This window comes from Elephantulus edwardii, unplaced genomic scaffold (assembly GCF_000299155.1).
Source record: "Elephantulus edwardii isolate Elephantulus edwardi_28Jun2011 unplaced genomic scaffold, EleEdw1.0 scaffold00099, whole genome shotgun sequence".
NCBI lineage: Eukaryota > Metazoa > Chordata > Mammalia > Macroscelidea > Macroscelididae > Elephantulus > Elephantulus edwardii.
Genome location: NW_006399849.1, coordinates 4,460,937 through 4,473,917, shown reverse-complemented (window position 1 = coordinate 4,473,917; position 12,981 = coordinate 4,460,937). Strand labels below are relative to the sequence as shown.

Genomic DNA, 12,981 nt, shown 5'->3' with positions numbered 1-12,981 from the left:
AATAACAATTTTTTAAAATTTATTTATTTATTTTTAATGTCAATGAACATCTACAGAGATTTTGAAATTCCATTCATTCACTGTTGCACTTTTCTCCCCGCCCATCCCCCCAAAAATTAATAACAATTTTTACTAAAGTAGTTTGAAAAATTAGTTTACCAGAAATCACTCTACTACTAAATATGCATCCTCCCAAAATTAGTTGTGACACAAATATGTGCACACTTACATTAATTACACTTAAAAAAGCAAAGAGATTGAAACAATGCAAATGTCCACACTAGATGAAGTGGTAAAGAAACCATAGCCCATTCAAACAAGAGAATATTATGCAACACCAAACAAATCTGTGAAACACTGCACAACATGAATGAAGTTAGAAGAAATTAGCCTGAGTGACTAAGTCAGTCATGGAAAGACAATTATAAGACTACTATTTTTAAAAAAGTTAAAGTTTACACAAAGATAGAATCAGTTTACCACAGATAGGAATGGAGTAAAAATACAGAGATATGTTAGTTGAAGGGAAAGGCAATATACAATGTTTTCTTGCTCAGGCATTTTCACAAATAAATGACATTAATCAATTTTAATTAATTCTATAAAACAAAATGCACAGGAATGAATTAAAACACTAATGATTTATAAACTTTCATATAAAAAATGTAAAAAATACAGCATAGGAGCATAAGAAAGTATTTTGCTATGTAATAATTTAAACAACACTAAAGTGTTGACTAGGATGAAATAAAAAAAAAAAGTAAAATGAAGGTAACTGCTTTATAGATAAAAATTCTGATCTTTTTCTTCCCTGGGTGTTGAGTACAAAAGTATAAATGGCCTCAGTCTCTTGAAATTAAAGTTTTCCATGTGCTTCTAAAAAGATAACTATTTCTACAGAAATCTTTTATGACCAATAGGGAAAGTATAATTATCTCTAATTCAAGACTAAAAAAAAAAAATAAAAACTACAGTTTAAAGAGATTAACTATCTCAAATTTATATTTCCAAAGTGAAGGGGAAAATCAAGAAAATTCAACTTCTTGTAAACACTCCCTAAGTTTAAGCACATATGCCAGTGCTTGGACAACAGCTTTGGTATAGAGTAATTGGTGATATACAGTTTGACATTTTTCCTCTAGAAAGCATTTTATTCACACTTATTCTGTTAATTCAAGAGTTAGCTCAATAGAAGATTAGATGTAACCAACAATTAAGTGATTATTATGAATATACTATAACAAAATCATCCATTTTATTAGAGAAAAAAAAAGGATAAATTAAGCAGCTTAGATGAGTCAAGGGGTAAGAGTATATGTGAGGTAGGAAGGGGATTACTACCATATTTGTAACATCTAACCCTTAATTTTTTTTTATTAATTCTACTTGAAAAATCCAACTTAGACTTTGCTTCTTACTAGTTAAAAGATTCATACATTTTATACTACGTGGGACAAAAAATTATCATTAGTGACTGAATTGAGTTCTACAGATATAGAGGAAAAAGGATTTAATTAAGAAATTAAGTAATTTTCAAAATTGATACCAAAATTATTTTTGTACTGTCACATGCTAAGAATAGCTGTATCTCAGATTAAGTTGCTATTTTATGCCAGGATATATAAATATAAATATGTCATTTCAACAATTTGCTTGAGTCATTCATATTACTATATTTATACTTCACAAAACCACTTTGCAAAAAAAAAAAAATCACTCAACTGTTGATAAATTCATAAATGACATTTTTAATACACACCTGCCAACGGAACATACTGCTTTACATGTGTAATAAGGCTGTTTGCTGGCGTTTTCAAGGTCATAAAGTACAATCACACCATCTGAACCACCTGATAACATACTGATAATGAAAGAGTTCACATTAATATATCATTTCATGTAGTCTATTTATGATGACTGTGTATTTCTAAAGAATCTTATTCTGTAAACATGCATTTACAGTTAAGTCTACACACACAGAATTAATCCTTATTAATGGACTTTAATAAACTAGAATGTCCTAACTGTAAGAAAAATGGATGTAGCACAACTGAATAAGTGGTTATTTCAAGGTTACTGTTTTTATTCTTAAAAAAAAAAGTTGAAATAAGACAGCAGAAAATATTTCTTAAAGTAAAACATTAAAAAGTTTATTTACTTATAATTGTGATAAATGAAAACAATCATATAGACTAGCTCTTACTATGACCAAGGGAACTCTGGTGGCCTACTGGTAAGTAGTTGTGCTGCCAATCCTGGGACATGCAGTTTGAATCCAGTAGGTGCCCCAAGGAAGAATGATTCACAACCTCTGAAAATCCACTGGAGGGTCAGCTATGACTTTGTTCTGATTTAAGGGCACGTAACAGCAGCAATTACTGTGATCAACTATTCACCTGAGCTTTCATCAACTGTCAAATTACATTTTTTACTAATCCATAAAGTTAATGTGAAGGTAAAAATTATTTGAAAAGTGTCTTTTATAATGCTCACTAAAAAAGAGAAGAAGCTTTGGAGAGAGCTGCGCTGCTAAGCTAGAAGGTTCACCTCTCAATTCAATTCTACCAGCAGCTCCACAGGAAATAAATGAGCAGCCTTCTCCCTAGCAATTTACAGCCTTGGAAACTCAATTTACAGATGGTCAGCTGTAAAGTTGTTTCTGACTCAATGGCAATCAGTTCTTGTTGTTGGGTTTTTTTTCATTTGAGTAAAAAAGGAGAAGACAGGTTAAGTGTTAGATTCCTTTCCTTTTCATTCACACAACCTTAATTGAGCCCCTCAAATAAGTTATTATGCCTTCCACTGGTTTTCTGAGATTACCTCCATTTTCTTCCTCAGAATGGCTGGAGGAATCTAACTGCAGATGTTAACAACCAAACACATAACCCACTAAGCTCCCCTGGAAGAAGCGTAGCCAGAGTGTTCCTTAGCAATAAGGATGGTGAGCCTCTGTCTCACATGCTTGGGCATGTTACCTCGAGGGGCCAGACAAAGGCATCATGCTTGGAAAAGTAGAAAGGGAAGATCTTCAATATGAGGGATTGACACAGTAACTCTGTCAATGGATTTAAGGCACAGCAGAAATTGTGAGGAGGATGACATAGGATCAAGCAAGGTTTTGCTCTGTTGTACACAAAACTGGTTAGTAAGAGTTGGAGCTGAGACAACAGCACCTGAAAATGATAGCCTGTTCCATGTTATGTTAAAAGGTGTGGCTGCAACTGCAACAGGACTCGCAAGACCCTATATTTACATTTACAGAGCTTATGATCTACAAAGGAAATAGAAATATTATATATCACTGGACACTGTTTCAATTGTGATCATTGTTAGAATAGCTTTTTATTGTAGTTTGGGGATACAGAGTTTTCTAGTTTGTAGTATTTAATTAAACTAGCATCTGGAGGAAGAGCAGGGGTTAGACAGGTGGGGCAGTGGTACAAAATATGAAGATCGCAGGCACATGTTACTAGTTGTCTGCTCTCAGTCAGCTACAGTTTGGATTTTGTGACAATTCTTGAACTGATTTTGTTAGTGGTGTTATACACTGGTTTTTTTCTTTTCTATCTTTAAGTTTCCTTAAGTGTTGTCAGAGGGGATTTGAAGAAAACAAGTGCAGCCAGAGTGCTCCTGAGAGGCAAGGATGGCAAAGTTTCACCTCTCATATTTTGGGCATGTGGCTAAGAGAGGCTATTCCTTGAAAAGGGACATCATGCTTGGAAGAGTGGAGCGTCAGTGAGAGAGGAAGACCTCCAAGGAGATGGACTGACACAGTGACCGCAGCAATCAGAGATGATGAGGATGACACAGGATAGGACAGGATTCAGGTCTGTTGTTCACCGGGTCACTATGAACAACTCGATGGTACCTAACACCCCCTCCTCCACCAGGCAGTCACTATCATCTTCCTAGAAGGGACCGACTTTCAAATTGTTATGGTTAGATGCCAAAGAGTTGGATGAGACTTACTGCAACCCTATGGACAACAGACTGAAAGCTGCCGTATCCTACTCTAGCCTCACTGTCTTTGCTGTGCTTGAGCACACTGCTATCTAATATTTCTCTGTTAATCCATCTCGTTGCAGATTGTCTTCATCTTCACTGACCCTTGATATATTCTGATTAATATTTCCATTAGATTTTGAAAAAAAATACAATAAATGGCATGCTCCTCAAAATGCCTGCTGTGACAAGATAAGGACTTTGTGTCAGAAATAAACTGGCTTCCTTTCTCACTAAGAAAGTCTTACGAGAAAAACAAACCAAACCAAACCAAACCCCAAAACTCTGCTAATCTAAACTGCCTGCACAGTGATGTAATAAACCTATGTTCTGGTTTAGATTCCTTATCTTTCTGTGAATAAGATACAAACAATTCCTGAGTAAGACTCATTTATACCTCTTTTATTTCTTTTTAAAAATTAACACCAACTTGTACAGCAAATTTTTCAGTTACTTGTCTTTTTTTTATTATGCAATTTTGAAAGCAATTTGTTAACTTAGTTCTACAGGTTGTTTGGATACAGTGATATATATATATATATATACCAAAACCAATTATGAAAACATTTTTGCTTCATATTTTAAAGTGATAGAACATTGCTTCTTAGCACAGTATGGTGGACATGGACCTCATCTGATAGAACACACAGGAATCAAATCAACTGACTAAATATGTGGAAAGAGATGGCGAAGAAGGGCAATATCGTTAATCAGAACAAAGCACGGAGCTGACTGGAAGTACAAATTGATGCTGAAGAAAATGAGAACAATTCCATCAGAACCAAAACATGAATCTGTTTATATTTCAACTGAATTTAGAGACTCTCTCAAGAGGAGATTTAAACGCTAATGACCAAAGATGAGAAGTTGTAGGATAACAGCATGGACATCATCCACGAAGACAGCAAAGTAACATCAAAAGAACAAAAGACCAAAATGGACGTCAGAATAGACTCTGCAACTTGTTCATAAACAAAGAGAAACTAAAATGAAAGAAAGAAATGATGAAATAAGAGAATTAAAGAGAATATTTAAAAGGGTAGCTTGAGAAGACAAAACAATGAAATGTAAGTCAGAAAACAAAAGCAAAGACTACGCTTCACATTTTATAAGCTGAAGGAACTAAGGGAAAAAAAAATTCAAGCTTCTAGGATGGCCTAGTGGTAAGAAGCTATGCTGCATTCTCAAAGGCATGTGGTTTAAATCTACCAGCAGCTCTGTGAGAAAAAGATGGGCAGTCTCTTCCCATTTGATTAATTGCCTCTGAAAACCCACTGAAGGGTCAGCTATGAGTCGGTTCCAACTTGACAGCACACAACAATAACAGGAGCAATACTGAAGGATTTCATGGGAAAATATTGAGTAACTCAGCATATATCAAAAGAAGTTGGAAGGAATATGCAGTGTCACTATATCGAAAAGAATTGGTTGATAGCGAACCATTTCAGGAAGCAGCATATGCTCAAAAACCAATGGTACTGAAGGAAGAAGTTCAAGCCAGAAGAGTGACATGGGATATGGGGGCAGTGAATGAATTATTTTATATCCTTATGTCTATAGTGTATTTCTTGTAAAGAGCAAAAAAAAATCAATCATGTGGAGTAGCTAGATACATGTAAACAGAAATATATGGGCAATACCATATGCTGTTCTCAGTTGCAGTCAAGTCACTTGCAACTCATAGCGACACTATGGACAATAGTTCTGAACCCTGCACTATCTTGGGCCCACTTAATTGTTTCTGACACACCTACCCTCATTACCCCAGTTACTGAATAAATTCATCTCATTGAGAGTCTTCCTCTCTTGCATGGTTTCTCCACTATTCCAAGCATGCTGTCCTTCTCCAAGCACTGGTCCCTTCTTGCAACATGTCCAAAGTATGTCAGACAAAGCTTTAGAATCCTTGCTTCCAAGGAGCAGACTGGTTTCACCCTCTCTTCACTAAAAAGACAAATATGTTTACTCCACAAACATAACCAAACTTTCAAGATTGGTTTTCTGAGTTTGAAAGACTGAGATTATAGTCTCATGGAACAACTCAATTAGCATTCGCATTCAATTAAGACAATTCACAAAAATCATTATCTCCTAAAGAAGTTTTTTGTTATGCACTGCCAAGTTGGGACTGACCCATAGGTGACTCTCCAGTGGTTTTTAAGAGGCAGTAATTGTATAGTAGCTAACTGCCCATCTTTCTCCCACAAAGGAGGGTGGATTTGGGTTAATAACTCCTTACCAATGAGTCACCATAGCTCAAAGAAGTTTGAGCAGCCTCTGGTATTTTAAAAAGCTTCTGAGTGGCCATTTAAGACACAAATACCACTCTTCATTTGACAGAAGGAAAACACTAAGAAGACAACAAAAACTCAGATGATGTAAGCCACAGCCCCATCTACCCTGAAACCATAAGAACTAGATTGTGCCTTGCTACCATTAATATGACTTATAATAACTCTATGACCAATAGATCTGAATCATGTCCTATGGTAGTACAGATTACAAGAAAAATGTGGAGAACTCTCCAAACTCAAAAACCAAGTCAAGCCAAGCAAAATACCTAACAAACTTCAACACCAGAGAACAGTCTCCCTGAGACTATCACTTTGACACATTCTTTATACTTGGAACTGAGACCATGCTAATATCGATATTTAGAAACAGCAAAGTGGCATACAAAGGAAACAATATTACCTGTAAGATTGGTGGTTTACTTAAAAACAACCTGTACAAGAGCAATAGCAAAGATAAGAAGCTAAGAATGCAGGGAAACCACAGCACAAGTATACACGATATGATGTCCGAACAATATCCAACTGCATCCACAGGGCAGGGAGGAGAGACTTGGGCAAGCATCTGCAGTGCCATGGTAGCAAGTCTGCCAACCCTGAGGCCTTGGGTCCTAACTGGGAGCCAAAGCAGCTCGCTCAGAGTGGACACACAACAATACTGGGAGCACTAGATCTGCATCTTGCCCTATTTAATCCTCTGCCATCCTCACCATCTGTGATATGTTCAAGTCCACTACTCAAGACACTGTCAATCCATCTCATTACGAGTCTTTCTTCCTCTCTTTCTCTGACTCTCTACATTTCTCATGATGATGTCTTTTTCCATGGGCTGGTCGCTCTGGACAGTATGCCCAAACCATGTGTATGGAATAATAGAAATGGAACAAAGAAAAGTAATACCAATGAATGACGTGTGGAAATTCTCATATGGGAATCAAGCTTCCTGTGTAAACATTCACCAAAAACTCAGTGAAATATTACTTAAGTAAAATTTAAAAAAAAAAAAGAAAGAAAAAAGGTACATCTAAAGTCTCACTTGAGCACTTAGAACAGTGTAGCCAAAAGATGTCCAAGGCTCTTTGATTTAATAAGTATCTTCATTATAAAGTATGTTGAAAATGTCTTTATTTGGCAAGATTTTGTACATTTTGCTTTAAATTAAAAACCGTACACTAAAATAGCTGTAATTCAGAATTTTAGTAAAATATATGATGCTTCTACCTAGTCAATCTGAAAAAGCAAAATTTTACTGCATTTCATTTAGAAAAAAATGATTCTAAAAAGATACTTACTATCTCCCCTCAATGGGCTCAATGTCAAGGCTATTAACTCCACTGTCATGGATCCGCTCAACATCTCTGTCTTTGTTTAATTCCAGTCCCAAAACTCTTTAGCAAAAAGAAAAATTGAGACAAAACTTAGTAAGAAAATGACTTGACATAAAAGAATTTTCTATTTCATTAAAATAATAAATAATACAAAAATGACAGTAATGTTAAAGTCATCTTCTACCACACATCTTAAGGCATTTAGATTTAATTACATTTTTAAAAACCTTGTTGTACATTTTAAAAATCTTGTACACATTTCAAACCTATCAATGGTTTGACTGACTCAATGACTGGGGTAATGAGGGTAGGTCTGTCAGAGACAATAAGGTTGGCTATAAGGTTGACAATGAGGAAAGAGCAGGGTTCAGGGGAACTACAAGTCGCAGGTAACTGATGGCACATAACAACAAAAGCAACAACACAACTCAATGTAAATTAAGTTCCTAAAAACCTTCCTAAGCTTTACTTAAAATGTAGCTTACTTAATTTTCTATTAAGACATTTAGAGACTGAGAAACAAATTTACATAAACAGAAAGTTAACGTCTTAAAATGTACCAATTATCTTGTTAAAAATACTTATCTGATGACATCTAGTGGACAAAAGCTTATATTACAGATTTTTATTTTTTTAAAAGTTGCTTAACACCTAAAATACAAAATCAATGTTTAAATAAAAAAGACTGCTAGCAGTGTAGTCCACAGCAGTTGTGCTGCTAATCAAAAGGCTATTCTATTACTCTCTGGTGGTTCAAATCCACTGTGGCTCTGCGGGAGAAAGATGGACATTTCCTCTAGTGCTTACAGCCTTTGAAAAACTGTAGCTATGTGTATTTACAATTAAACAGCAAAGATTTTGTTATTGAAGTCAATAATTAAGTACACTGAAATAAAACATTTATAAAGGTATGATTAACACATCATCTCATAATCTAATACCTGAATACAATTTCTGATATTGCATAGTTATAAACTATCATTATTATGGCCAGGCTATTACTAAGAATAAATGAGTTAATATAATTTTTAAAAATACTCATTACAACACCTTGTACAGAGCAATGTATTAGTGAATGCTATCATTAAAACTTACCTAAGGCTGCTGATGATATTATGTGCCATCAAGTTGACTATGACTCCTAGCAGCCCTAAGCACAAGAGCTCTGAACCCTTCTCTATCCAGGGCCAATCTTACACTTTCTGGCAACATGCCCTACATATATGAGACAGAATTTCAAAATCCTTGCCTCCAAAGAACAGCATGGCTTCACCCTCTCTAGGACAGAACTGTTAGCTCTCTTGGCAGTCCATGCTATGTTCAATACTCTTCTGTAGCACCATAACTCAAAGACATCAATTCTTATTAGGTCCTCTCTTGTCAATTGTACATCTCTTTAATGTATAAAATGTAATTGCAAAGACCATGGCCTGGATCAGGAGCACCTTTTTCTAAACTGATATTGTTGCTCTTTAGCACCCTGGAGAAGGTCCTGACAGCAGATTTTCCTAATACATTTGTCTTTTGATTTCCTGACTACTGGTGCCAAGAGAGTTGACTGTGGAATCAAGCAAGGTACAATTGTTAACAGTCTCAATTTAATAATGAAGCTGTCAATTGTTCCAGTGCTGAGAATTTTTATTTTCTTGATATTGCGCTTCAATCTATATTGCAGACTACAGTACTTGACCTTCTGCAGTAAATGCTTCTAAGGCCCTCCTCAGTTTCAGCAAGCAAGGTTATGTCATCTGCATAAGGCAGGCTGTTGATGAATCTTCTTTCAATTCTGATGCTACATTCCTCTTCAAAAAGTCCAGCTTCCCGAATGTTCTGTTCTGCATTGAAAAGTTATGGAGACATCCTTGACATACTTTCCTGATTCTGAAAACTTTCCTTTGTCTGTTCTGATGACTGCCTCCTGCTTCAAGTATAGGATTCCCATGAGCACAATCAGGTGTTCCGGGATTCTCATTCTCCTCAAAGTTAGCCACAATCCATTGTGATCCACACAAAAGCCTTTGCATAGTCCATGAAATACAGATAAGACTTTCCTCTGGTACTTTCCTTGGTTTTCAGCCAAGATCCATCCGACATTTGTGATGATATCTCTAGTTCCTATGGACTCAGCTTGTATTTCTGGTAGTTCTGGGTCAATGTACTATCCAGTTGTTTTTGGATGATATTGAGCAGGATTTTGCTTGTGTTGGTATTAGCGATATTCTTCAATAATTTCTAAACTTGGTCGATCATCCTTTTTTTTGAAATCGAAACAAATATGGACCTTCTCCAGTCAATTGGCCAGGTGGCTGGTTATCCTGGAACACCAGGATATTATTTATTATTTCTTGGCACAATCTGGTGAGCATATCCAGGGCTATATTTGTTTGTTGAAATATGTCAATTGGTATTCCATCAAATGCTGGGGCCTTGTTTTTTACTAGTTCTTTCAGAGCAGCATGAACTTCCTCCTTCATCACCATTGACTCTTGATTGTATATTGTTTAATTAAATTTTTCTGTGTCAGCCAATTTTTTTTTGTACAAGGACTCTGTGTACTGCCTTCTGTCTTCTTCTGATGCTTCCCCAGTTATTCAATATTCTGCCCATAACATCCTTAAGTATTGCAACTTAAGGCCTAAAGTTGTCCATCAGTTTCTTCAGCTTAAGAAATCCCTACGTAGTTTGGCCTTTTTGATTTTCTGACTTCAGCTCTTTGCACATTTCATTATACTTTGCTTTGTCTTCCTGTGCTGCCCTTCGAAACTTTCTATTCAGCTCCTTACCTTCCTGGTTTCTTTCCTGTGCTTTGGCTTCTTGTCACTCTAGCGCAATATTCTGCGTCTCTTCTGACATCCATCTCGGTCTTGTCTTCCTCTTTAGTCTCTGTAATGACCTTTTTGCATTCTTCATGGATAAATATTCTTGATACTCTCCCACAGATCATCTGGCCTTCGTTCATTAGTGTTCAAGGACTCAAACCTGTTCCTGAGCTGGTTTTTTAATAAACGTGTGACAGAATCAAGGTCAAATTTTGACTTGTGTGGAATTGATGTTTCTTCAGCTTCAGTTTGAACTTGCATAGAAGTAGCTCATTACTTGTTCCACAATCAGCACCTGGCCGAGTTTTCACAGCTGATAATGAGTCTTTTCACAGATATAGTCACTCTGATCCTCGTGCAGACAATCAGGTGAGGTCCATGTGTATCACTGTCATTTATGGTTTTTTTAATAAAGTGTATTGGCAAAGAATAAATCATCGACTGTGCAAAATTCCACCACTTTATCTCTAGCCTCCCTTCTGTCACCAGGCTCACATTTTCCAACTACTGATCCTTCTTTTCTATTCCCTACGTTTGCATTTAAGTCACCCATTACTATCAGTGCATCTTGGTTGCATGTTCAATCGACTTCTGACTGCAAAAGTTGGTAGAAATAATTTATTTCCTCTTCTTTGGATTTGGTGGTTGTTGGTGCATATATTTGAAAGATAGTATCCAATGGACTTCCTTGTATATATATGGATATTATCCCGTCACTCACAACACTGCATTTCCAAATGGATCTGGAAATGATCTTTTTAACTATGAATGCGACCTCATCACCTTTTCATTTCTGGACTAGTAGATTATATGACTGTGATTCAAAATGTTCCATGCCAGTCCAACTCCTCTTGCCAATGCACAGAATGTCAATATTCATGCATTCATTTATCTTTTAATGTTCAATTTTGCTACATTCATGCTTCTCACACTCCATGTTCCAATCACTAGGGTCTGCTTGCAACTATTCCTCCTCCTCCTCTGTGTTTGTCAACTTGAGGACCTGAATATTGTGCATGGGGTTTTCAAAGGACTATTATTTCAGGAGTAGATAGCCAATCCTTCTCCCTAGTCTGCCTTAATTTAGATGCTCAGCTTTAGAGCCACATCTGGCAAATAAGCATGTTAGAACAATTTAACTGAAAGAAAAATAAAGAGAAAATGGGTAGCATACAAGGGAGCTTTGATGGCATATTGGTAAGGCATTGTCCTGCCAATGCAAAGGTATGCAGTTTGAATTTACCAGGTGCTCTGCAGGAGAAAGATAGGCAATTTCTTCACATTCAGTATATTGCCCCTGAAAAATCCACTGGATGGTCAGTGATGGGTCGGTTCTGACTCAGTGGTACTCAACATTAACAACATGGTTAAAGAGAAAGGAGAAAACTACTAGCTGAAAGGCTGGCAGTTCAAAGCCACACTGTTACAGACTCAGTGTTCAGTTTCCCAAGGGCCACAATTTAAAAAATCCCATGGAGTAGTTCTTTTGCACACAAAATTGCCATGTGTGGAATCAACTTGGCAGACAACTATAACCAGAATGCTTAAACTCATTATTGATCCAAAAACTCATTTCAGTGAGATATTTTTCACCTGTCAAATTATTATGAAATGACAATGTACAGTGGTGAGAAAGATACAAGCTGTCAACCTCACATACTGACAGCAATAATACAAATAATCATGTTGGAAGTAAATTTATTAATCAATCAATCAAAATGATTATGTGTCTTTAATTCTCACCACTGGGCCAACCGACAGCAACAAGACAGATGGAGAAGAGATGGAAATTGCAGCTTGCTCAGCTCTACAATCAACACTGTTGGCATCAGCAGGCAAGAAATCAATGGACAAATCACACTGGGAAAATCTGCTGTCAGGGATCTCTCCAGAGAACTGAAAAGCAATGATGTCAGTCTAGAGACTACGGTGTCCTTGAGCCAGGCCATGGTCTTCGCAATTACTTGCTATGTTTCAGAGAGCTCGTCAATGATCAAGGATGACAGAAGAATGATTTATGCCTTTGAGTTGTGGTGCTGGAGAAGAGTCTTGAACATACCATGGACAGCCAAGAAAACAGATTTGTCTTGAAGAGGGTGAAACCAAGTTCTCTTTGGAGGCTAGGATATTGAAGCTTCACCTCACACACTTTGCACACATGCCCAGGAGGGCCCAGTCCTTGGAAGGGGTGGAGGGACAGCACAGGAGAGGAAGACCCCGGATAAGATGGACTGATATATTAAATGGGGTAATGGGGTTAGGTATGTCAGAGTTAGTGAGACTGGCTCATAAGAGAGCAGTGTACAGAGCTATTGTTCCTATGAGTTGCAAGTGACTCGACGCCACATAACACCAATTTAAAGATATTGGTAGCTCTGTCTTATAGAAGATAATTTAAATTTCTATTGTTGTTGTTATGTGCCGTCGAGTCGTTTCGAGTCGTTTGCGGGTCATAGCGACCCTATATACAACAGCCCTAAACTCTGCTCTCTCCTGTGCCAATCTCATTGCCTCTGAAACACCCATCCCGATTACCCCAGT

General features: G+C 36.7%; 1 protein-coding gene across 1 annotated transcript in view; it reads right to left on the bottom strand.

Annotated features, from left to right (window-relative positions):
• ERCC8 (excision repair cross-complementing rodent repair deficiency, complementation group 8) overlaps nucleotides 1-12,981 on the bottom strand; it is a 69,503-nt gene that overhangs the window by 49,255 nt on the left and 7,267 nt on the right. The window contains exons 2-3 of the mRNA XM_006891511.1: nucleotides 7,586-7,681; nucleotides 1,760-1,861 (exon numbers count right to left, since the gene is read on the bottom strand). Coding sequence (XP_006891573.1) covers nucleotides 1,760-1,861; nucleotides 7,586-7,681 — 198 coding nt within the window. The remainder of the gene's footprint in view (nucleotides 1-1,759; nucleotides 1,862-7,585; nucleotides 7,682-12,981) is intronic.